The 26,066-nt window shown below is 41.3% G+C and overlaps 1 protein-coding gene across 5 annotated transcripts in view; it reads left to right on the top strand.

The window, feature by feature from the left end:
- The window catches only part of TAFA4 (TAFA chemokine like family member 4), a 293,701-nt gene extending 273,930 nt beyond the window's left edge, over positions 1-19,771 (top strand). For 4 of the 5 annotated variants that reach the window (XM_029601059.1, XM_029601060.1, XM_029601061.1 and 1 more), the window contains one exon: positions 17,558-19,770. In XM_029601059.1, the coding sequence (XP_029456919.1) occupies positions 17,558-17,569 (12 nt within the window). In that variant the 3' untranslated portion in view covers positions 17,570-19,770. Of the gene's footprint in view, positions 1-17,557 lie in introns of all 5 variants that reach the window. The other variant, XM_029601063.1, reaches the window with a different exon arrangement.
- The last annotated feature ends 6,295 nt before the right edge of the window (positions 19,772-26,066 follow it).

The following is a 26,066-nucleotide window of genomic DNA, read 5'->3' as shown; positions in this document are numbered from 1 at the left end:
GGGCTAGGGACCTTACCTATGACCTCCGTGAGATGTTATTAGGTATTTAGGGTGGAAAGAAGAAAAGCTTTAGTTTTGTTATTCATTTCACTATCAGGGGATTGATTTTCCACAAATTTCAATTTGACAAATGCTTATTTTATTTTGTTAAAAAAACCAAAATAAACATTTAAACAAGCCCCCCTCCCCCCAAAAATGAAGAAAACAAAGAAATGTGGCCTCTCAAACCCCCTACCCTTCCCTCCCACTGAAAAAATGCCAAGGCCAGGATCCTCCTCGACCTACTTATCCAGTCCAGGGGGGATATCTGAAGCTGAGGACTAGACCTGGACCTAGCATATGGCATAGGTTGAGCTCTCAGAGACCTACCGCAACCAAAGTTCATGCAAGGCTGAGGCATCAGCTTGGGCTTAAGCACTGTGATAATCTCAGCCCTTAGGCCCAATCTGAAGCCTCGGCTGTGCAAAGGCCTAGGCCGCAGTATATCACTGTGTCCTTGGCCTATCCCCTACGCAAAGCTCAAGCTTTAAGGCCAGGACTGATGCCTAGCTTGTTGTAGTTTCAAGTTCATTTTTTTTATCTGAATGCTTATATTTGCACTTTATGATCTCTTTGTTCATTATTTGATGAGGGTCTGTCTGTGTTCTGCATGTATGAACAAGCTGAGGTGTTCTGCTAGCATGTAGTTTTGTGTAAGGTCTATAGTAGCTTGGTTTGTTATTTTTTCCCAATAGGAGGTTTATTGATGTTTTAGGGGCTGGTGTAATATTTACAGTGTTGCCTTTTCATAGGAAGGACTTACTGTTTGAGTGCTGGCATGTAGTGCTGTTTTGGTATGGGAGGTTTATTATATTGTAATTGTAATTCAGATTACTCATGGCTTTCTGAGGGACAAGTCTACACCTAACAGCTGTTACCATAGGCCTCATACCATATAGATTCCAAAGCCTTTTTTCTTTTATATTTTTTGCAGGGTTTTTGCATGTAGATTTAATATACCTGTTGTTGTAAGTGATATTTTTACTTCAGAATGTCCTTGTTCAAGTAAAATCTGGTATTATGAATGCATAATTTTTAATTGTGTTGTGGGGAAGGCATGCCTTGGAGGGGACAAACACCTAGTGGTTGGATTATGAGCCAATGATTGCAGGGTTCTCAAGGGAGCCCTGGTATATAGCTCCTAGCCCAGGACTGATACTGCAATGACTGTTGTAAATAAGTTGGGAGGGGATATAAAATAATGGGGAAAAAAGAATCTCAAAGTGAGTGAAGGCTCATGATTCTAATTGAGCTGGAAATCCGAAGGAACAGGAGGAAACTGCTGAGTCAAAATAAAAATCAAAGCCCCCCCCACCTTTAACAGAGTTTCCTAGCTCATGGTGGAGTTTGTTGTGTTCAGGGTGAGGGTGCACTGTTTTACTTGGCCATAGGTGTCAAATCTCCTGGCTGTGGCTGTAGTCTTCAGGCACAGGCAGGAAGGCAGGCAGTTTCTGCTTGGATACCAATGGTGGCAACGCTGGTCCCAAAGGAGTGTCCATTACCTGGCTGGGTCCTGGGATTATGGCAGATTCCTGATGATGATGATGGGTTCTGATGATGGTGATGGCTCTGCTGATGATGGTGACAACCCTGCTGTCTTTTTCTTGAATTGCTGTTACTCTGTGGCAAATGAAGAGGAAATAGATGCATATTGATAAGGGCCAAGCATTAACTTTTGATTGGAGGATTTTCTTTTCTTTGGAGAAGTTAAAAGTTCATCTTGATCTAGATGCCCACATAGTCTCACATCTTATCAAACAAGGTTTATAATTTTGTTTTCTGTAATGTCTGCATTTTCTTAATTCCAAAGTCCTTACTTGCTCTTCCGTCTTATAGGGTCATTTATCAAAATGCTTTAGGGCATTATCACGCACATTAGGATCCTAACGCCCATAATAACACCGTAACGCATGCAATAAATACTGCATCACAAATTGCGTATGCAAATTTTTTATTTGTACTCAATGGGAGGGGTTTAGGAGGAGTTTGAGTGGAGTAAATGGAAATGAGGGTCAGTTAGTGTGGCGTGTGATAGGGTAACACAGGTTTTAATGCTGGAAATAACCACACCTTTTTCCGGTGCACTGTGCCTATGTTAGTTGTGCATTACTAGCCGAAAATGATTTTATTGCAAATTGCAGTTTGGGGAGAGGGGAAGAGGAAAGAGGGGAGAAGGAAAGGGAGAGAGAGGCTCTGTGGAAGCTCACTTATATCTGAACTTTTTATACCACTGTAAGAAGGGGTGAGGTTTGGGTGGTGAGTTGGGTTTTGGGGGGCAGTTTTACATGCACAATCATACATACGAACAACACAGTTACCATCAGTGAAGATTTAATGTGATTTGGAGTGATGAAAGAAGAGTAGATTTGTACCATGGTCTCTCTACCTTCGTTGATGCACTCTCTACCTAGCTTGCCATTTAGAGGGAGGGCCAGGAATGCATAAAACGTAAGAAAACATCATAAATTACATTAACTGTCAAGATTAAAGCTACACACAAATTACAAAAAAAAAGAAAGAAAATCATTCCTCAAAGGATGATAGTATGTTATTCTGAGTGCAAATTATCTTAAATTATCACATAAAATAGTTTTGCACCATTTTTTTTGTAAATCTGACACAGGAGCTCATTTCTGAGCTGTTTATTTAAAACATAAGCAAAGCTGACAAGCAACTGTTATAATCTGGTGTGGTTGTGGACCCTGGGCCGTAGTGAGAGTTGGCTCCACCCACAGGGAGGAGACCTGTGGGGACTCACTATGGTAGGCGTGGCCTCAGTAGAGAGAGACACAGATGAGATAGACTTTAATGTACTGGAATAGTGGAATTCCCACAGCATGGAGAGAAGACACTGTCCAAAGTAGTAAAGCAGCTCAATGCAGATATCCCCAGTAGTGGCCCGCAGAGCGGGGTATGCCAGAGAACTCTTCTTCTGATGGTAACTCTCTGGAGGGATCCGGTAGTGGCCCGCAGCATGGGGTATGCTGAGAATCAGCAGGTAGAGGTCCAGAGAGGTGCAGAAGGTCAGCAGAGCAAAGTAGATGATGGTACTTACTCCGGAGTGTAGAAGGGTAGCTGGAATGAGCACAGTAGTGGCCCGAGGTACGGGATATGCTGGTGGTTCCTTCAGCTAGGTGGTAGAAGCAGAAGTAGTATCCACTAGGCTGAGCTCACGATATCCTGAATTAGGAAGATAAGAATCTCCAGGCAGGAATACCCTCCGAGGAGCGGATAGCCAGAACGTAACAAGGCCCCCGAGGAGCAGGTACCTAAGGTGTTCTGGTTCAGGAAGTAGTGAAGCAAAGCATCTCCGAGTGGAGTGGAATAAGCAGGAAGGAAGTCCTTGGCAACTCGTAGGAAGCTTAGTGTTGTGTTTGTGGCATCGTGTGGACCAGGGGTCGGGAACCCATGGCTCGCGAGCCAGATATGTCTCTTTTGAGGGCTGCATCTGGCTCGCAGTGTCGCCACACTTTCCCGCTGACCCAGCTGCTCCCCGGTCCTCCTCCACCCGGGCGGAACGCGGCAGGACAGCTGGAGTCAGCGGCACCGGTGTGCTCTCTTCTTCCCGCCCCCCCCCCCCCCCGCGGCTCAGAAGAGGAAGTGGAGCGTATCGGGTGCATGCGCGGCAAGAAGAGGCCACGCTAGTGTGCTCGGCATCGGCCCGAAGAAAAGAAGACTGCAGCGCGGCTCGGAGGAAAATGAAGAGGTTCAACCGTGGCCGATGGGACCCTGCCTCCGCGAGGGCTGAAAATGAAGAGGTTAGTGTTGGGGGGAGGAGGAGGCTGCTGCTGCCGCGAGTTCCCGGGGTGGGGGAGAGAGAGAGTGAATGAGCGAGCAAGCATGTGTGTTTGCTCGCTCATTCACTCTCTCTCCCCCACCCCGGGAACTCGCGGCAGCAGCAGCCTCCTCCCAACACTAACCTCTTCATTTTTAGCCCTCGCGGAGGCGGAGTCCCATCGGCCGCGGTTGAACCTCTTCATTTTCCTCCGAGCCGCACTGCAGTCTTTTTGTCGGACATTAGCGTGGCCTCTTCTTGCCGCACAGGCACCCGATACTCTCCACTTCCGGGCCGCGGGGGGCCTGTGTGTGTGTGTGTGTGTGTGTGTGTGAGTGAGAGAATGCATGTATGTGAATGACTGAGAGCCTGTACATGTGAAAGAGAGTATGTCTGTGATTGAGAGCCTGCCTGTGAGAGAGAGAGAGCATGAATGTAAGTTTACCATTGGGAACCTGTATGTGTAAGTTTGTGATTGAAAACCTGTTTGTGTGAAAGAGTATGTGTGTATGATTGAGATCCTTTGTGTGTGAGAGAAATCATGTGTATGTATGATTAAGAGCCTGTGTGTATAAGTAAGAGAGAGATCATGTGTGTCTGTGTGTGATTGAGAGCTGGTTTAGGTGATGGAGCATGTGAGTATGTGATTGAGAGCCTGTGTTTAAATGAGAGAGAGAGACCATGTGTGTCTGTGTGTGATTGAGAGCTGATTTAGGTGAGGGAGCATGTGAGTATGTGATTGAGAGCCTGTGTGTAAATGAGAGAAAGAGAGGACATGTTTGTAAGCATGTGAATGAGAGTCTGTGTGTGAGAGAAAAAGACAGCATGTATGTGTGTGATTGAAAGCCTGTGTGTGTGTGTAAGCGTGAAAAGATAGACAGCATGTGTGTAAATGTGTAATTAAGAGCCTATATAAATGAGAGAGAAAAAACATGTGTATATGTGAGTACTGAGAGCATGTGTGTATAGGTGTGTCATTGAGAGCCAGTGTGAGAGAGAGCGCTGGTATGTGACTGAGAGAGGAGAAAGTTCCAAGCAAACCACCCCACCTCCTGCTAATTCAGAACAATCTCAGGACACCTGGATATCAAACGTTCCCAGGTATGCAGAGCAAAAAAATTTTTGTATCCTTATTATTTTTCATTACTGGGTCTTTGTGTCTGCTATTTTGAAATATTTTGTTGGTATCTGGAAATGTTTTATATGAGTTTTTAATTATTGGATATTCCACTCATCAACTGTTTCGAAATATGTTCTTTTTGTTAGTACAGTTTTACTGCTGATGATTTTATATTTCTTGATTTGTTTTATAAGGATGGGTGATGTTTCTTTTTTCCTTTGTTACACTGCATACAGAGACTCTGGCTTGTTGCAGTTTCCAATTCAGTTTTTTCTGCATGCTTCTTGTTATGCGTTTTGGTCTCTTTATTCTATGTTAGGTGAGGGACAGCACATGATTCAGGTGAGGTTTTCTGCTGGCGTGTAGTTTCTGTGTAGGACTCTATAGCAGCCTGACTTGGTCCGTTTTCCTAATAGGAGATGTATTGGTGTCTTAAGGCCTGGTGTAATATTTTCAGAGACTTATTGTACTTTAAAAGTGTGATCTTACATAAAATGCACACATTTACTTGTATTTAGTTTTAAACATATTGTATGGCTCTCATGGAATTACATTTTAAAATATGTGGTGTTTATGGCTCTCTCAGCCAAAAAGGTTCCTGACCCCTGGTGTGGACCCTTAGTCGCTGTGGAGATAACTCCTCCCACGGGGAGGGGCCCCGTGGGGAACCACAGCAATGAGCTAAACTCAGATAGCAGACACGTAGTAGGTGGAAAGCTTTATTGTACTGCTGTAGATAGATGGTCTGAAGCAGGGAAGGCAAGGCACTCAAGTCTGCAAGGTACCAATACGTTCAGAAGTCTCAGATGTAGAAGTCTCACCCAGATGTTCAAGACAGGTGGGAACCCGCAGTGTGGGTAAGGCCGAGCCTGGTGGGTGGAGTTGGAGCACCGGATCGTAGAGGAACTCACAGGAGCGTAGTGCAGACGTCTTCCTGGCAATGGAGATGGTGGGACCGAAGGTCCGTGGTGCAGGATACACAGACTGATAGGCCCTTGAGGAGCGAGTACCTGATAGACCAGGAGATCCTGAAATAAAAATAGAGAGAGAGAGACCCCCGAGGAGCGATTGTCTAGTTAGTAGAAACCCCGAAGGGTGGTTGGAAGCGAGAGGCCCCCGAGGAGCGGTGCCTAGAGCTTCGTAAGGAGTGAGATTCCCGGAGGGTAGCGAGGCGTCTAAGCATGCAACTTAGAGCGGTCAGAGTAGCTAAACCGAAGTCCTTGCTAACTCAGTGATGGTAGCGAAGTGGAGGCTTTAAATACCCGGAGGTATTGACATCATGCAGTGGGGACACCCCCGAGGTTCCTGCCATGACGTGTATTTGAGCGTAGTCAATGTGCGCGCGCCCTAGGAGGCCACGGGAAGGAGCATGGCGGACTGGGACGCCCATGCTGAGCTGGAGATACCGAGGAACTCTGCACCGGAGGCAGCCATCTTGCCTAAGGAGGAGGAAAAGGGAAGAAAAAGAGGTAAGGCAGAGCGGTCGCAGCCATCTGCGACCAATGGACACAAAACTTAGGCTGGCTGGGTTAAATACATCAGGCGGGGGACGCCCCCGAGGTTCCCGCCATGATGTCCATAAGAGAGGGGCTGGCACGTGCTCGCATGCTGTGAGTAATCACTGACTCAAGATGGCGGACGGGATTGCCCATGCTGTCCTGGGGATGCCGAGGAAGGCGGCGTTTGCAGGCTGAGGCCGCCATGGCCTTGAGAATCGCTGTAGCAGGGAAAAGAGAGGTGAGCAGCAAAGGTCGCAGCCATCTGCGACTGACGGGCGCAACAGCAACTTTATGTCAGAAACATATCTGTCTCCATTTTGAGGAAATTAAGCCCTAGATGAGTAGGGCAGTTAAGCAATACAAGGTTAACCATGTTAAGAAGCAGAATTTTGTTTTATTTAAACATATACACTTTTTGATCTAACTAGTACCTTAAAACTTCCACAGTAGCTCATCCTCTAATAGCAAATTACACAGTGTGTCTCTTCAAATTCTGTCATCAAAAAGAGGTATATACTAATATATTCCCTTAGAGGTACAATGTACTGAAAAATCCTTCCATGACTCTTTTTACCCTACAAATCAAGATAATAATTTGATTTTATAAAGCATTTTTTCTCTAAATCATATCCTGACTTACCATACAGTTATAACATTAAAGATTAGAGATGTGCATTCATTTTAAATCAATTGCTCATTCAAATTGAAAATGACCTTGCATACAAGTATCCAAATATTTTCAGGTATTTTCATTTTATGAAGAAAAAAAAGGAAAATCCTTCTCATGGTCCTCAAATTCTTCTACTGCTCCTCAGACAACCCCATGACCTAGGCCTAGATGGTGCCTCTCCGAGGCCCTTTGACCCCCCCCTTCCAGCCCCATAAAGACAACTTGGGGCCAGAACCTACCTAACTGGGCTGAGCTGTGTCCATCTAAATTATCCCCAGGCTCCTGGACACCTTCCCAATCCAAACCTATCCCACCAGTCGGGTCCAAAGGGCAGGAGATATGCCCACTTGCTCCCACCCTCATGCTCTGTTCCTAAAAAATGGCACAAACAGCTCTCAGGATGACACAAAATTGACATGATGCTCGGCTAAAGGCAGGCTTCAATAATATTTTGTGGGGCAGAAGTAGGGGTTGAGGGGGTATAGAGAGGCCACATATGGGCCCACCTCAACCCAACTGAGCAGGTCTGAGCCTCAAGTTGTCTTTATGAGGAAGAAGAGGGGTTATAGGGGCCAGGGGAGGCCCTAGCTGGGCTTGGCGTATCCCAGATGGATAGGCGCAGGCCCCAGGGTTGTCTTTGAAGATAGGAGGGGGTTGGAGGACCTTAGGGAAGCCCATTGCAGTTATTTAATTTTTTAATTTTTTTTTTCTTGTTATTCATGTTTTTTTTTTGGATTGGGAAAAGAACCAAATGAAAAAAAAACATTTAGGGGGTCATTTTCAAAGGAGTTATGCATGTAAATGTGACATACTATCGTAGCAATTTTCAAAAGCTATTTACTCGAGTAAAGTGCACTTACTTGAGTAAATCCTATGGACAATTCAATGGCATATATTGTAGCAATTTTGAAAAGCCCACTTACTTGAGTAAAGTGTATTTACTCGAGCAAAAACCAGTTTTGCTCGAGTAAATGCTTTTTAAAATCTACCTCTAAATGAACTGAAAAATGACACCCGCCCCCCCCCCCCAAAATGAAAACATGAACCACAAAGAAAATTTTTTACTTGCACATCCCTATTAAGTGCATATGTATAGTTATTTTTATCTATTTATTTATTTATGTATTTATTGTTTATGCCTAGACCCTAAGCAATGTACAACATACACACATACAATATAAATAAAATATAACAAAAGCACAAACATCATAGACTTTATAAACAAACTTCCATATAAATTATATACTATACAGCAAACACAGCATGATTACATTTTCCCCTGTTTAATTCACTGAAATTCATTCTCCAAAGTTGTCAAATTGCCATAATTCACCATGTGTCCTTCTGCCAAGGCTTGTTGAAACAAAACTGTCTTCAGCATCACTTTAAATGTTTTTGTACAATCCACTAACCGTAAAGACATAGGTAAAGAGTTTCATATACTCGGAGAAGCCACCAAAAAGGCAGATTCCCTGGTTTCTGGCAAGCATGCCCATGGTAAAGAATACAACTTTAATAACTTGTGTATAGTCATCACAACTTTGTATTTAATTCTATAATGAATCATGAGCTAATGTAATTAGGCCAAGATTGGTGAAATGTGGTCTCTCTATCTTATGCTAAGGGAGAATAATCAGGAAGCACTGGGCTCTTTCAAAAAATTACCAAGGTACGCTTAGGTAAGCTAAGACACAGGGAGCTAAAGTGATACAGCGAAGGTCACATAGACAGGCAGGGACAGAGCAAGGATTATTAAAAAAAAGGATCAGAACTCTGTATCTTTCCTAACATATGCATCTATATTCCTAGACCACAGCTCATCATAAAAATCAAAATTTGATCTATTCCCACATTACTTATATTATAACTAGAGATACGCAGCTTTAAAATGGTTGCGAATGAGTTCCAGAAACTTACAAGAAATTTGTAGATTCATCAGATTATTTTAGGAAACTTCAAAAAAAAAATGTAGTGGGTAGCTTTGATATGGATTCCTGCAAATTAGTACATTTTCATTCAGATTTTTTTCCAGATTCATTGAGGAAACTTCACAAGAAATTCATGAATTCATTTCTGTCACACAAACTAGGCTAAACTTCACCTGGTTTGAATTTGATCTGAAGTCTTCTGCAAGTCCCTAGCTATGAAAAAAAAAACATGACTATTAAGTTTAGGGTTGGCTCCTGATTTTCAGGACAGGTTGATCCAGTTCTGGTTTTACCCCATTGCATGCTGGGACTTTTCTGATTTTCCTATTGCATTCCCTTTGAAAACAAGACTATATAATTACCTGCATTTAGGGAAGCAAAACCAGGACTAGATCAACCTGTCCTGAAAATCTGGAGCCACTTGGCAACCCTAATTATGTTATAATGATAGCATGTGCCCCATAAGGTTGCCAGCTGGCTCCAGATTTTCAAGACAGGTTGACCCAATTCTGGTTTTACCTTATTGCATGCAGGGATTAGTAGTTTTGCTTTTCTTAGAAACTGCAATGAGGAAATCAAATCTACAAGTTCCTGCATGCAATTGGATAAAACCTGGACTGGGTCAACCTGTCCTGAAAATCTGGAGCTAGTTGGCAACTCTAGCCCCTATAACACTGTATATCATAAATATTGTTGTAACATCCTGTTAGAGGTTGCAAACCCAGACTTCCAAGCCTAGTATTAATTGCAACATGTTTTCTTCCGATTCTAAAAGAATTTATAAAATATATTATTACTATGACAAATATTTTATAGGCTTTCACATGCATTAAACTGGTCTGCCGGGCTTAAAGGCAGAGCTGGCACTTGTGGGAGGGTTGACAGGTGTAGGAAAGAGATAGTGCTTCTGAAATCCAATTACATATAAAATACTTTCCCAGAAGCTCTGCAAATGTCTGTTAATAAGTGCCTTGGAGCCAGTAATTGTGATATATCCTGATATGGTAAGACTCAAATATTTAGTAACAGAGAGCAAGACACAACACTAAAAATAAGGTTATGCAGTACATAAGAACATAAGAACATAAGAAAATGCCATACTGGGTCAGACCAAGGGTCCATCAAGCCCAGCATCCTGTTTCCAACAGTGGCCAATCCAGGCCATAAGAACCTGGCAAGTACCCAAAAACTAAGTCTATTCCATGTAACCATTGCTAATGGCAGTGGCTATTCTCTAAGTGAACTTAATAGCAGGTAATGGACTTCTCCTCCAAGAACTTATCCAATCCTTTTTTAAACACAGCTATACTAACTGCACGAACCACATTCTCTGGCAACAAATTCCAGAGTTTAATTGTGCGTTGAGTAAAAAAGAACTTTCTCCGATTAGTTTTAAATGTGCCCCATGCTAACTTCATGGAGTGTCCCCTAGTCCTTCTACTATCCGAAAGAGTAAATAACCGATTCACATCTACCCGTTCTAGACCTCTCATGATTTTAAACACCTCTATCATATCCCCCCTCAGTCGTCTCTTCTCCAAGCTGAAAAGTCCTAACCTCTTTAGTCTTTCCTCATAGGGGAGTTGTTCCATTCCCCTTATCATTTTGGTAGCCCTTCTCTGTACCTTCTCCATCGCAATTATATCTTTTTTGAGATGCGGCGACCAGAATTGTACACAGTATTCAAGGTGCGGTCTCACCATGGAGCGATACAGAGGCATTATGACATTTTCCGTTTTATTCATCATTCCTTTTCTAATAATTCCCAACATTCTGTTTGCTTTTTTTGACTGCCGCAGCACACTGAACCGACGATTTCAATGTGTTATCCACTATGACACCTAGATCTCTTTCTTGGGTTGTAGCACCTAATATGGAACCCAACATTGTGTAATTATAGCATGGGTTATTTTTCCCTATATGCATCACCTTGCACTTATCCACATTAAATTTCATCTGCCATTTGGATGCCCAATTTTCCAGTCTCACAAGGTCTTCCTGCAATTTATCACAATCTGCTTGTGATTTAACTACTCTGCACAATTTTGTGTCATCTGCAAATTTGATTATCTCACTCGTCGTATTTCTTTCCAGATCATTTATAAATATATTGAACAGTAAGGGTCCCAATACAGATCCCTGAGGCACTCCACTGTCCACTCCCTTCCACTGAGAAAATTGCCCATTTAATCCTACTCTCTGTTTCCTGTCTTTTAGCCAGTTTGCAATCCACGAAAGGACATCGCCACCTATCCCATGACTTTTTACTTTTCCTAGAAGCCTCTCATGAGGAACTTTGTCAAATGCCTTCTGAAAATCCAAGTATACTATATCTACCGGTTCACCTTTATCCACATGTTTATTAACTCCTTCAAAAAAGTGAAGCAGATTTGTGAGGCAAGACTTGCCCTGGGTAAAGCCATGCTGACTTTGTTCCATTAAACCATGTCTTTCTATATGTTCTGTGATTTTGATGTTTAGAACACTTTCCACTATTTTTCCTGGCACTGAAGTCAGGCTAACCGGTCTGTAGTTTCCCGGATCGCCCCTGGAGCCCATTTTAAATATTGGGGTTACATTTGCTATCCTCCAGTCTTCAGGAACAATGGATGATTTTAATGATAAGTTACAAATTTTTACTAATAGGTCTGAAATTTCATTTTTTAGTTCCTTCAGAACTCTGGGGTGTATACCATCTGGTCCAGGTGATTTACTACTCTTCAGTTTGTCAATCAGGCCTACCACATCTTCTAGGTTCACCGTGATTTGATTCAGTCCATCTGAATCATTACCCATGAAAACCTTCTCCATTACGGGTACCTCCCCAACATCCTCTTCAGTAAACACCAAAGCAAAGAAATCATTTAATCTTTCCGCGATGGCCTTATCTTCTCTAAGTGCCCCTTTAACCCCTCGATCATCTAACGGTCCAACTGACTCCCTCACAGGCTTTCTGCTTCGGATATATTTAAAAAAGTTTTTACTGTGAGTTTTTGCCTCTACAGCCAACTTCTTTTCAAATTCTCTCTTAGCCTGTCTTATCAATGTCTTACATTTAACTTGCCAATGTTTATGCTTTATCCTATTTACTTCTGTTGGATCCTTCTTCCAATTTTTGAATGAAGATCTTTTGGCTAAAATAGCTTCTTTCACCTCCCCTTTTAACCATGCCGGTAATCGTTTTGCCTTCTTTCCACCTTTCTTAATGTGTGGAATACATCTGGACTGTGCTTCTAGAATGGTATTTTTTAACAATGACCACGCCTCTTGGACATTTTTTACTTTTGTAGCTGCTCCTTTCAGTTTTTTTCTAACAATTTTTCTCATTTTATCAAAGTTTCCCTTTTGAAAGTTTAGCACGAGAGCCTTGGATTTGCACACTGTTCCTTTTCCAGTCATTAAATCAAATTTGATCATATTATGATCACTATTGCCAAGCGGCCCCACCACCGTTACCTCTCTCACCAAGTCCTGTGCTCCACTGAGAATTAGATCTAAAATTGCTCCCTCTCTCGTCGGTTCCTGAACCAATTGCTCCATAAAGCTATCATTTATTCCATCCAGGAACGTTATCTCTCTAGCGTTACCCGATGATACATTTACCCAGTCTATATTGGGGTAATTGAAGTCTCCCATTATTACTGCACTACCAATTTGGTTAGCTTCCCTAATTTCTCTTAGCATTTCACTGTCCATCTCACCATCTTGACCAGGTGGACGGTAGTATACCCCTATCACTGTAGTCTTCCCTGATACACAAGGGATTTCTACCCATAAAGATTCAATTTTGTATTTAGTCTCATGCAGGATGTTTATCCTGTTGGACTCTATGCCATCCCGGACATAAAGCGCCACACCTCCTCCCGACTGCTCCTCTCTGTCATTGCGATATAATTTGTACCCCGGTATAGCACTGTCCCATTGGTTATCCTCTTTCCACCATGTCTCTGAGATGCCAATTAAGTCTATGTCATCATTTACTGCTATACATTCTAATTCTCCCATCTTACTTCTTAGACTTCTGGCATTAGCATACAAACATTTCAAAGTTTGTTTTTTGATTGTATTTTTATTCTGCTTTTTAATTGATAGGGATAAGTTAGAATTTTTTAGCTCAGGTGAGTTTTTAGTTACAGGCACTTGGACTACTTTTCTAATTATTGGAACCTCACTGTCGGGATGCCCTAATTCTAATGCATCATTAGTATCCTTTAAAGATACATCTCTCCGAACCATGCGCTGCTGAGCGACTGTCGGCTTTCCCCTTTGTTCTAGTTTAAAAGCTGCTCTATCTCCTTTTTAAAGGTTAGCGCCAGCAGTCTGGTTCCACCCTGGTTAAGGTGGAGCCCATCCCTTCGGAAGAGACTCCCCCTTCCCCAAAAGGTTCCCCAGTTCCTAACAAAACTGAATCCCTCTTCCTTGCACCATCGTCTCATCCACGCATTGAGACTCCGGAGCTCTGCCTGCCTCTGGTGACCTGCGCGTGGAACAGGGAGCATTTCAGAGAATGCTACCCTGGAGGTTCTGGATTTAATCTTTCTACCTAAGAGCCTAAATTTGGCTTCCAGAACCTCCCTCCCACATTTTCCTATGTCGTTGGTGCCCACGTGTACCACGACAGCCGGCTCCTCCCCAGCACTGTCTAAAATCCTATCTAGGTGACGCGTGAGGTCCGCCACCTTCGCACCAGGTAGGCATGTTACCAGGCGATCCTCACGCCCACCCGCCACCCAGCTATCTACATTCCTAATAATCGAATCACCAACTATGACGGCCGACCTAACCCTTCCCTCCTGGGCAGTAGGCCTTGGGGAGATATCCTCAGTGCGAAAGGACAATGCATCACCTAGAGAGCAGGTCCTTGCTACAGGATCCTTTCCTGCTACATCTGGTTGGTGCTCTCCCATTATGAGACCTTCTTCCTCCAAGGCAGCACCAGGGCTGCCAGTCTGAAGTTGGGACTGGACTACTATGTCCCTGAAGGTCTCATCTATATACCTCTCTGTCTCCCTCAGCTCCTCCAGGTCTGCCACTCTAGCCTCCAGAGATCGGACTCGTTCTCTGAGAGCCAGGAGCTCTTTGCATCGCATGCACATGTACAACTTCTCACCGGTGGGTAAAAAATCATACATGTGACACTCGATGCAAAAGACTGGGAAGCCCCCCTCTTGCTGCTGGACTGCTGCCTTCAGTCCCAGTGATGTACCCAGTAAAATCTGTCACAGGAACTAGTAGAAAAATAGGCGGTATCAGCAGATAATGACCACTTGGTCCATCCATTCCGCCCGCATCTGCAAGCCAACTGGATCTTACTCGATCTGTGTTCTTCTTCCTCTTGCCAGTGCCGGTGCAAGGGTCTGCAGCTGCCCTAAGCAGCGATGATGTAATGGCATCACATGATCTCTCTCTCTCTCTCCCCCTCACCAACCTGAATCCTGCAGATCGCACATCATGAACCTCCAAAGCTCCGTTCACACACCACGACCTTTTCCAGCTCCATGCCTCTCCACCATCGTTCACCGCTTTCAAAAATGCTGCCCTCATGTCAGACTGTGGTGCCCCACCCACTTTGGGCACCCTGGGCAACTGCCTAATATGCCTAATGCTCCAGCTGGCCCTGCCTCTTGCCCCTAAGATCCCTTTGTGTTTGTCCCAGGCATTCTTGAATTCATTTACTATTTTGGCTCTGACCATCTCCAATGGAATTTGTTCCAGGTGTCCACCACCAGTGCTAAAGTATTTTTTTTCTGTTCTTTTAGAGCTTTCCTCTCTTTAGCTTCATATGCCTTATCCTTGAGCTTTTCATGCAATTGCTGCTAAATGAATAGTTTCCTTGTTGGCTTCTGCTGCAACCTTTACAACCACTATATTCCCAGAATGCAAAACAAGAACAGATTACCTTTAGTGTTTTGCATCCATCTACAAAATAAATTGACATAGACTTACTGGGTATGATTCAGATAATAATACACTCTAAAACCCTGTATGCACACACAGAGGGCTGAGTCCTCTCGAAATAGTGCATTACATTGAGAGTATAGTTTATATCTTATAAAATATGCCAACATTATATATATATATATATATATATATATATATAAATAAAGAAAAACTGTTGAGATTGTATACTTATATTTTTATTACCTATGGAGTACAACAGTAAGCAGTTATAAGTAATAAAAACAGCATTAGATATTTCTTTACTATATTTATGAAATTTCCAATGTGCTTATGCTGAGATGGCATTTTGGTGCATAAAATAAAAATGCAATACCCATTTCTTGGGAAAAGGTTGACCTGGATTTATGGATAAAAACACTTTTTCTATTAAAAACAAATCAACACTGTTTATGAAATGTCCTCATCTCAATCAAAGAGAACCTGTAGAGGAAGAGATTCTCCATGGAGAAGGCTTAGACACCATCCAGATGACACTTTAAAGAGTAGAAAGCAATGAAGCATCCCGGATGGGGCTCACAATTTCCAAATAAGAGACTGCTGCATAGAATACATTTTTGCACATCCAAAACAGCAGGAGTTTGCATAGCAAAATATTGTTTTATTTTTTGTTGCATTTTATTATTTATTTATTTATTATTTATTTAAAATTTTTATATACCGGCATTCATGTTGCAAACACATCATGCCGGTTTACATATAACAGGGGTGTACAGTGAACAATTCAATAACCTATTTGTGTAGAAGGAAGCAGTTACAAATAACAAGGTAAAAGAACTGGGAGGAGAGAAGGAAAGGGAGAGAATAACATTAGGTATAGGTATTTACATTATAGGTAAATATAATGTATATTATATAAATATATAGGTATAAATATATACCTAAATATATACCTAAATATATAGGTATTTACATTAGGTATAGGTATTTATTTTGTTTTTTTAGTTTCATTTAGAATATTTTTCATTTCAAAATTGAAGTGTCATGTTTAGTCTTTAGTAATTCAAACACCAACTCAAATAGTGCACACTAAATCAAATTAGTGCGCAGTAACTTGAAATAGTGCACACTGACAGGTGAATTTTCAAAGGAGTTATGCATGTAAATTTAAGATACTATCAAACGCTTAAATGCTTTTGAAAATCAGTCCCTATTGGAATTAGTGTGCACTAATTGATTTAGTTCATACTATTTGAGTTAGTGTGCACTAATTTGTTTTAGTTTTCACTATTTCAGTTAGTGTACACTATTTCAATTTAGTGTGCACTGTTTTGAAATAGTGTACGCTAAGGGGGTCATTTATCAAAGTGCTATATGGCGTTTTTGCATGAAAAAAAACGGGGGGGGGGGGGGGAGAGAGAGAGAGAGAGTGAGCCTAGCCATAATGCCCTCATACTAGGTAGTTATTTATACCTCTATATGAGGCCTACCTAGTCACTCGAGGTGAGGTTTAGGTATTAGTGTAGGGGTCAGGGGCCACTTTGACATTCAATGTGAGACGTAAGAACAGAACACTGTTCTGTTGTTGTGAAGCACTGTCCTGTTCGTACCTCTCACTTTGAATGTCAAAGTCGCCCCTGATAGAGATGTGAATCGGAACCTGAATTGGTTCTGATTCCGGTTCCGATTCACATCGTGTTTTTTTTTTTGTCCGGCCTGATCGGGTTTTTTTTTAAAGATGGCGCCAGCCATCCAGTTCTCCCTCCATGTGACAGGGGCCGGCCAATGGCACGGATACCCTGTCACACGGTAAGGGCAAAGGACCATCGGCGCCATTTTGATTAGTGGCAGCCGACGGCCCGGGAGCAGGGGATCGCTCCCGGGACCCCCACTGGACCACCAGGTACCTGTAAAAGGTTTTTTGGGGGGTCAGGAGGGTGGGGGAAGCTAAGGGATTAGTTTTAAAGGGTCAGGGTGGGTTTAGGGGTTATTTTTGTGTGCCGTTTTTCCCGCCCTCCCCCAAAACGATAAGAGAACCCCCACGAACAATTTCGTGGGGTTTTCCTATCTGTTTCGGGGAGCCGATTTCTGACGATTTTGAAAATATCGTACGGTATTTTCAATAGTCAGAAGCCCAATTCACATCCCTAGCCCCTGACCCCTACACTAATACCTAAACCTCACCTCGAGTGACTAGGTAGGCCTCATATAGAGGTATAAATAACTACCTAGTATGAGGGCATTATGGCTAGTCTCTCTCTCTCTCTCTCATAGCTAGGCTGGATCTCCAGCAGCTTAAAATGGTCTCCCCTAGTAGTTGTATGTAGGAAATACAACAATTCTGGCACTTATCGCAAAGTGCAAAAAAGTTATTGCACTTTGCGATAAACTGCCTATTACCATAAAACATGCCCCTTTTCCTATTGCATGCGATATTTAGTGCATTTTGATAAATCCAGGCCTAAAATTGAAAAAGAAAAACACTGATATGTTCTGGGTTTATTTGTCATATTATTTATTTAAAAAATGACATGAAACAATATAGGTAATGCCATTTACATTGTCTTTTCATTTCAAATGACAGCACATCCCTACAAAATGGTTAACGGTTTTCTCCTTTGTTTGTAGGTGACACGGTAGCAGAGAATAAAGGGAGGCACTTCTACTGGAAAAAGAGTATTTTCCCCTGGATGGTGGACCCAGTCCTCTTTCTGTGAGATGAACCTATCACAGACTCCAAGACTTTGTTCTTTTTAAAATTAGTGCGCAGGAAGAACACGGACTTCCCCTTTTGACTGCTGGTGCAGTTCTTGATCTGGGATATTTTCTACAGTAGTTAGGGATGTAAGAATGTAACTCAAAGGAGAGAATTAAGCATTTGCAATTGCACTGACCAAGGAATATACCTTTTGACTCTCAAGATCTGTATACCTGTGAACAATTCACAAGAGCAACATAACTGGAATTTACAGTTTTCAAGATGATAATTTTGATATATAGCATAAAGGCCTGCGGGATGACTTAAAAAGACTGTTGGGCCTTTCAACAGCTTGGCTAGAAGTAGCAATGGTCAGGTGAAGGACAAAAGAAGAAACATGCTACATTACTTATTTTAATGTAGATCATTTCCCCTCTACAATCTACTCTATGGAGCTTGCTGAAATGTCAAATAGACCTAGAGGTCATTCATAGTAATCAAGTTTCAATGTATTCACAGCTGTGATTTAGTAAAGTTTATTCTAAAACTGTAAAAGGTAATTATTGTATTTATTTATTTTGGCAGATTTTACCTTTATTCATAACCTCTTCTTTTAATAACTGAAGTGATTCTAATTCTAATAGTAGACTTAGATGATAATAATATATAATTCTTGACTCATTAGTGACCTAGGAGTCTAAAGGATTTACCTCTCTCACTCCTGGCATGCAAATAACTAAATCTTAGAAAAAATAAACCTGTCTCCAAGAACAGCAAGTATAATTGGAAGACAAACCATTAGGATATTTACTTAGCATTTCATCTCTTTGCTTGTAGCTTAATAGCTATGTTACATTACTGAAGAAAAATAATTGCTAATCTACTAGTGTTGTCCAAAAATACTTCTCACTTTCAATTAGCTTTAGTGTCTAATAACTGTAATAATTATAGCCTGTATTTCCACGGGATTGCACAATAAGTGCATAAAATCTGTATTTGGAGATCTACTGGCATTAATCCTGACATTAACAAATTTTCCAACATATCCAGTTGTTCATCTGAGTATCTTGGATGTCTAAGCTTGGAAAACTGTAGAGAGAGTAGAGGTATGCTAATTTCTTCAAAACAGGTTCGTCAAACCATTCAATGAACCTGTAGGCATTTTTTTTTTAAATCAAATTCTTCACCAAAACGTTTTTGAAGAAAAATCCAAAGCAGATTTTATTAGATCAGGTCATGTGCTTCCGCATCTTTATGAAAGTTCTGAAGTGGAGTTTTCTGATCCTAATTCAGATTTTTTTTGGGGGGAGGGGTATAGGAGGAGGAGATTGTACCAGAAATTTCACGCAGATAGGCAGGTGAAAATTCAACAGATTTCCACCAGTGGATCTAGTTGAAATCCAAAAATTCCACCAGACTCAAATCAGGTGGAAATCCTTTTGGTTTAAGTAAGAGGAAAATTTTGTGCATATTTGCAGTCAAGTGGTGCAGTTTTACTTTAGATGGCCAGATGCCATTTCCAGAATACTGCAGTTAGATGTAATGCGATATATGTGTTTAATCCTGAGCCACACATTAAAAGTTCTGTATCTATAAAGAAAGGCACTTTGGCTAGAAGTGTTTGCATAACATTTTTAAAAAAATGTCTAGAAGCAATTTACAGCCACTTTAGGTTTCAAAGAATGTTTGTATTGTTTGGTTGTAATTGTTTTTAAAGATGTATTTGAATACCTCAACTATCTTATTAAGTCCACCCCAGCCTCTTCTATGACCATTTGATATTATAAATGTTTTACATAATGTGCTTTCTTTTCTTTTCACAATAATCACATTTCAGGATGCATCTTAATTAGTTTATGTATTGTTCATTCCACATCCATTATTTCTGACCCATAACAGCATGGACATAAGACTCGATGGAAAATATTTTCTTCTGCAAGTTAGAACCCTTTGTCTGAATAAGAGAATAGTTGCTTTTTTTTAAAACTGACAGTCATTTTTAAACTGTATTACTAGGATTTTTTTGTGTTTATAATTATTTATACTTACGTGTGGATTGTACAATAAATAATAATTATTCTGTGATGTTGGATATTTAAGCATGGTGCCCAACTTCTCAGAACTCTTAAGGCAATTGGGATCCAGTCTCTGGTCCCTTTTCTGACATAAAATATACATTTTTGCTTTTCAAGATGGCTTTAATTTATCATTTTCTTTGCACTCTGAATATTCCAAACTTTTTAAATAGGCATATATTTTGACCATGTTAACGTTAGTATGAAATACATTTTTAATAATTTTGGTTTGCAATATTTTATAGGGTGAATATTCAAAGCCATTGCAGGCATGAGACCATGTGTTATGCACATACATGGCTATTGGAAAATAATCCAGGACTCAGTACTCAGAATGAGTAACTTGGTTATATGCATACTTTTATGTGCACTGAGGTTAGGCGTTCGGGGGGCGAGAGTGTGGAGTTGGAACTTCCGCACTAAAAGGTGAATTTTAAAAGCCCAGCGAGTGCATTAATCAGGGGATGTGTGAATATATCGGGCTCATGCACACAGAGTGGATTTTAAAAGCTGCCAAGGTACATGCGTATCTACTAGAGCGCACCCATCTCAGAAGTTTTCAAAAAGGGGAAGGGCGAGGTCTAGGCAGGGCATGGGCATTTCGGGGTGTGAACCTGAGATATGTGCGTAAATACTTATGTGATCCAACATGTGCAGAAGGCCCTGCTCTGTAACTTCACTTCTGCTATGGATGACGTGTAAGTTAAAAAATAAAGAAAAATAGGCAGATCTGTGGGGTTTTAAGGGTCAGAGTAATCTGGGGACTGAAGGCTATTAAACTAGGGGTTTTGGAGGAACTCTCTCTTAACAGGGTGAACTGGGGACGTACCCTTTTAAAATCCCACAATTTACATGTAGAAGCAACATTTGCTGGCACTTGTGCACTCTCATTTATAATTTGGTACACATGTATGCGCAGCCAGGCCATTTTATTACATACGTGCATATTTGTGAGTATGTTATAAAATGGCCCTGTCCCTGGGCACGGGCCGATGTATACATGCCAATGTGCGTCCGCGCACTGATTTGAAAGTTACCATTCCTCTTTTTGATTTTAAAAAGTATTAATTTTCAAAGGAGTTACATCCATAAAATTAGCATATGCATATTTAAGTAGCTTATATTAGCATACATCAAAAGTATGTATGTATTTTCGATTTCATGTTCTGGGGATGTTCTGGGATGGGACAAAAGAACTGCATGTAGGTTGCTGTTTTATAAGAGATTTACGTGAATACATTAGGAATATTATTTGTGCAATTTTACACCCGCTAATTATCTACTTTAATTGATATCATCTGTTCTCTGCTATTTTTAGGTTGAAGGTCTGGGTGAACTGGGGGGAGTGCAGTGTGAAGTGGTAGGAGGGTCTCAGTGAATTGGAGACAGACTCAGTGAACTGAAGATCTCCAATGGCAAATTGGTGATTTTAAAGTACACATGCATATTTTAAAATATAACTACTTCTGTATGTAAATCAGGATTTTATCCCTGCATTTTTTCACATGTAAAATATACACGAGTATGTTTCTAAAATAGGTTGTGAAAGTATGCCCTTTCAATGCATTGCAAATATTCATGTGAACTAAAACATACGTGTGTATGTTGGGGGGGGGGGGGAGTGGGATATATGCATATTTTATAATCTGCATGGACCAGATACAGGCAGATTATAAAATACTATAGCATATAGGCATATATATGGGGCTGCTCTGAGATCTCTGAAGGTTATCCCTTATGTGCGTCATTTTACCCACACGAGGTATGCCCTCTGAACAGGAAGTGTAACTGTATGTGAGTTAATCTGTGCATTTACCAGTCTGATTACCAGCAAATGTTCAAAATGAAGTTATACACTTATGTTTGCTTTGAAAAGTTGGGGTAAAGTTTGCATGTAAATAATACATGCAGACTTTACCTGAACACACACACACATAAAATTACCCTCCCTATGAGAATAATTTTCAAATAAATGCACCCAGGAGCATAAATGCATGGATATGACTGTGAGTAGATCTATGCAGGTATTTTATAACATGCGTGTATGATATACACGCGTTTTATAAAATACACGTATCTCTATCCCAGCAACATAGGTAGGTATGTAGACTAGGGATGTGAATCGTATTTCTGACGATTGAAAATATCGTACGATATTTTCAAAATAATCAGAAATCGGGGGCTCCCCGAAACCGATAGGAAAACCCCATGAAATTGTTCATGGGGGTTCTCTTATCGTTTTGGGGGAGAGCGGGAAAAACGGCACACAAAATTAACCCCTAAACCCAACCTGACCCTTTAAAACTAATCCCTTAGCTTCCCCCACCCCCCCAAAACCTGTTACAGGTACCTGGTGGTCCAGTGGGGGTCCCGGGAGTGATCTCCCGATCTCGGGCCGTCGGCTGCCACTAATAAAAATGGCGCCGATGGCCCTTTGCCCTTACCATGTGACAGAGTATCCGGCCATTGGCCGGCCCCTGTCACATGGTAGGAGCACTGGATGACCCATTTTTAAAGATGGCACTGGCCATCGAGCGCAGCCGATAAAAAAAAAAACTGATCAGGCTGGACGAAAAAAAAAATCACGATGTGAATCGGAAGCTCCGATTCCGGTTCCGATTCACATCTCTAAAGTAGACTCAAGCATAAATACATGCAATGCATTGAAAGAATGTATATCAATGCATTAAATGTGTGTATTTTTCCTGCCTATTTAAAAAAATATGCTCATACATTTTACATGAGAAAATAAAGTAGGACTTGCATAAATTGGGATTTATGTACGCAAGTCGATTCATTTTATAACATGTACGCATCAAGGAAATTACCAGTTTTACCAATTAGTCCACCAGTTCACCCAGTTCTTCTCCAGGTCATCAAAACACTCCTAGTTCTTCAGTCTGAACATGCCCCAGTTTACCTAGACCTCCCATCCAGTCAATACTATACAATCAACACATTTAATATAATTTAAACCAGATAAAGAGCAGGTGTAAAATTATGTGAGTAAATTGTAGAGATGTACAATCGTTTTTGCCGAATTGGACTATTTCAAAGAAATAGTCCAATTCGGCATGGGTCGGAGGACCCAAACCCAAAGACGGATTTTCCCCGAAACTTGGGGAAAATTCATTGTTCGGGTTAGTGTGGGGTGGAGGGGCACCTTTATTTATAAAAAAAAAAACAAAAAACAAAACCCACCCAACCCTTAAAATTTAGTTATTTACAACCCCCCCACCCTCCGCCCCCCCTCAAAACTTGCCTAAAATCCGTGGTGGTCCACAGGGGGTCCCGGGAGCAATCTCCTGCTCTCGGGCCGTCGGCAGCCAGTAAACAAAATGGCACCGGTGTCCCTTTGCCCTTACCATGTGACAGGGGCTACCGTGCCATTGGTCAGCCCCTGTCACATGGAAGGAGCAATGGATGGCCCGCGCCATTTTCTAAGATTGCGCCGGCCATCCATTGCTCCTGCCATGTGACAGGTGCCGACCAATGGCACGGTAGCCCCTGTCACATGGTAAGGGCAAAGGGCCACCGGCATCATTTTGTTTACTGGCTGCCGATGGCCCGAGAGCATGAGATCGCTCCCAGGACCCCGCTGGACCACCACGGATTTTAGGCAAGTTTTGGGGGGTTCTGGAGGGTGGGGGCATTGTAAATAACTAAATTCTAAGGGTTGGGTGTGGTTTTTTTTTCAGCAAAAATTGCCGAGAAAAAAAAAACGACCCCATGGAAAATGAAGTTTTCCACGAGTTGGCCGACATGTAGCCCGACCGAGATGCAAAAATGAAGCACATCTCTAGTAAATTGGCCAATCTACATGCGTGTCTTTTAAAATAGCAACTGAATATGAGTAAATGTCAGCCCTGCCCGGAATATCCCTAGACTGCCCCTTTTTTACATGCATATATGTGTGTGCAAAAAATGAAAATATGCATGCATTTTTTACTTTTATAAAATATGGAATACATGAGTCTGTGTGAGGGTGTATGTGTGAGAGAGAAAAGGATCTTGCGTGGATGTGAGTGCAAGAGAGAGAAGGAGTTTGTATGAAGGTGTGTGGGTGTGTGTGTGTGTGGGAGAAGAGAGAGATAGATAGGGAGCCTGTATGAGGATGTATGTGTTTTTGTGTGTGTGTGTGCGTGCATGAGAGAGAGAGGGAGCTTGTATGAGAGGATGTGTGTGTGTGAGAGGGAGACTGTATGAGGGGGTGTGTATGTGAACTAGAGAGAGGAAGCCTGTGTGAGTGTGTGTGTGTGTGTGTGAGAGAGAGGGACAGAGGGAGCCTGCGTGAGGGGCAGTACTGAGCAAGGGGTCAAACTGGGAGTGGAGATAAAGTGGAAGGGATTGAGCCTAAAGTGGGATCGGAGAGATAGTGGCAGGTGGAGGAGTTGGGGTCTGAGAGGGCAAAGTGAAAGGAGACTGGCCAGAGGAGTAGGTAGAGAAGGTAGAAGAGACACTCTTACAGTGAACTCTTAGAGAAATTCTGCTCAAAATATTTAAAATTCTGTATCTTTAAGTAATAACTTTTTTCTGTATTACATTTTAAATTAATTACTTAAATTATAAATTGGCATTTATATTATGTTATTTTGACCAATATAAAGCATGCAGAATTTTTGCAGAATTTTAAGTTTTTGTGTGCAAAATTTTAAATGTTTTTGTGCAGAATTTCCCCAGGAGTAAAGTTCTGAGTGACTTTTCTTGCATAGTTTGTGTTTCTTCACAAAGTGCCTGGTGACAGAGTGAGTTTGTGGAACTGTTACTGAGATGACAACAGAATTAGAATTTTCTTTTGTATGGTGTCCCCACCCCCTCCTGTAACATCATCACAGCCCAACCTTAAGAAGTAATCTGCTGTAGGGGAGGAGAAGATTTCAAGGAAGATTTCCATGCTGAAGAAGAGGAACTTTACCAACATGATCTCCGCTGTGCTGGAAGACCTGCCATACTCAGTTGCCGGGATCATTAGATGGATTCTGCCCCTTCCCACTGACTTCATTGTAGGTCAATGATAAAAGCCAGCCTTCTGCGAGGGTGGGACACTTCCAAAGAGGTGACCCAAAGGGTGTTAGCCTTTGGAGAGCAACTTAGGTAGCAAATTAAGGGGCATATGTACTAAGTATTTTCCCCAGAGACTCAAAATGGGAAAAACACTTTAGTACATCTGGTCCTAAGTGTGAAACTTGGCCATGCTGCTCGTTGCCAAAGAGTTGAAGATTAGGCTGTGTGGCCTTTAGTGGGAGGAATCAGTGATTCTTGAAATTTGATTTTGGTTTTATATAGGGAGGGGATAAGAGGGGTGAGTTTTCTAATTGAGTAGGTGGGTATTAATGATGTTTAGCTCCTTGGTGAGAGGGGGATTTATTTATTTATAAACTAATATATTCAGCATTATATAATAAAACTTACCCAGCGGTAGGTGTTTTTTGGATTAAATAGTTTTATATTCTATTCTATCTTTAATAAGTCTTATACAATTTTAGAAATGTATTGATTTATATTATGATTTGATTATGTATTTATTGTAGAATGCATTGAGTTGTATTATGTATTTGTGATGTATTGGATGTATTTGATTATGCATATGATTATGAATCTTGTATTCTGTTATTTACTTGTGTTGCTGTATACCACATTGGGCAGTCCTTTGATGGATCAGAGAGGTGGTATATAAACCTCAATTTAGTTTAGATTAGATTAAGGGGAATCATTCTAATTCAGTCCAACCAGCCATTTCAGAGAGTAACATCAGCCAATATGGAATGAATTTCTTGATTTTTTTGCACTCTATCCCCAATATCACAGATGACACATTCATCAGAAATTGTGACATGATTTTCAAAATGGAGTTAGGCACATAAGTCTGCTTTGAAAATTATCCCACCAAATTTATCTGCATGCAATTACACCTGTTATTATGTACATGGAAACATTTTGGGAAAATTTTACATAAACGCTTTTGGAAATCCAAAACTATGCATATAAGACCAAACCCCTTCGCAACTCCACTCCTGGGAACCCATCTGCTCAGTCCATGTAAATGTACATGTGTACTGTGTTTTATGTAATTTTGCCTGTATATCACATAGGCAATATTGTAAAAGGCTATTTCTGTGGGTAAAACACTATTTTACCTATAGAAATGCCTTTGAATTACCCTTGCATTTAGTGCACCCTATTTGCAAAAATATTGTACCCTATTTGCTACTAGTGAAACCTATTTGCATATATTTATTTATTTAATTGATGTCCCGCATCATCAAAACATATCTGAGTAAGTAACAATTGAAACATCCATAAAATATAAATATATATCATAAAAATCAAATTGAATAAACATATAAAATAAAATACAAATACC

The sequence above is a fragment of the Rhinatrema bivittatum genome, chromosome 4 (assembly GCF_901001135.1).
Source record: "Rhinatrema bivittatum chromosome 4, aRhiBiv1.1, whole genome shotgun sequence".
Taxonomy (NCBI): domain Eukaryota; kingdom Metazoa; phylum Chordata; class Amphibia; order Gymnophiona; family Rhinatrematidae; genus Rhinatrema; species Rhinatrema bivittatum.
The sequence above is the reverse complement of the archived record's forward strand: the minus strand, read 5'-3'. Positions and strand labels throughout refer to the sequence as shown.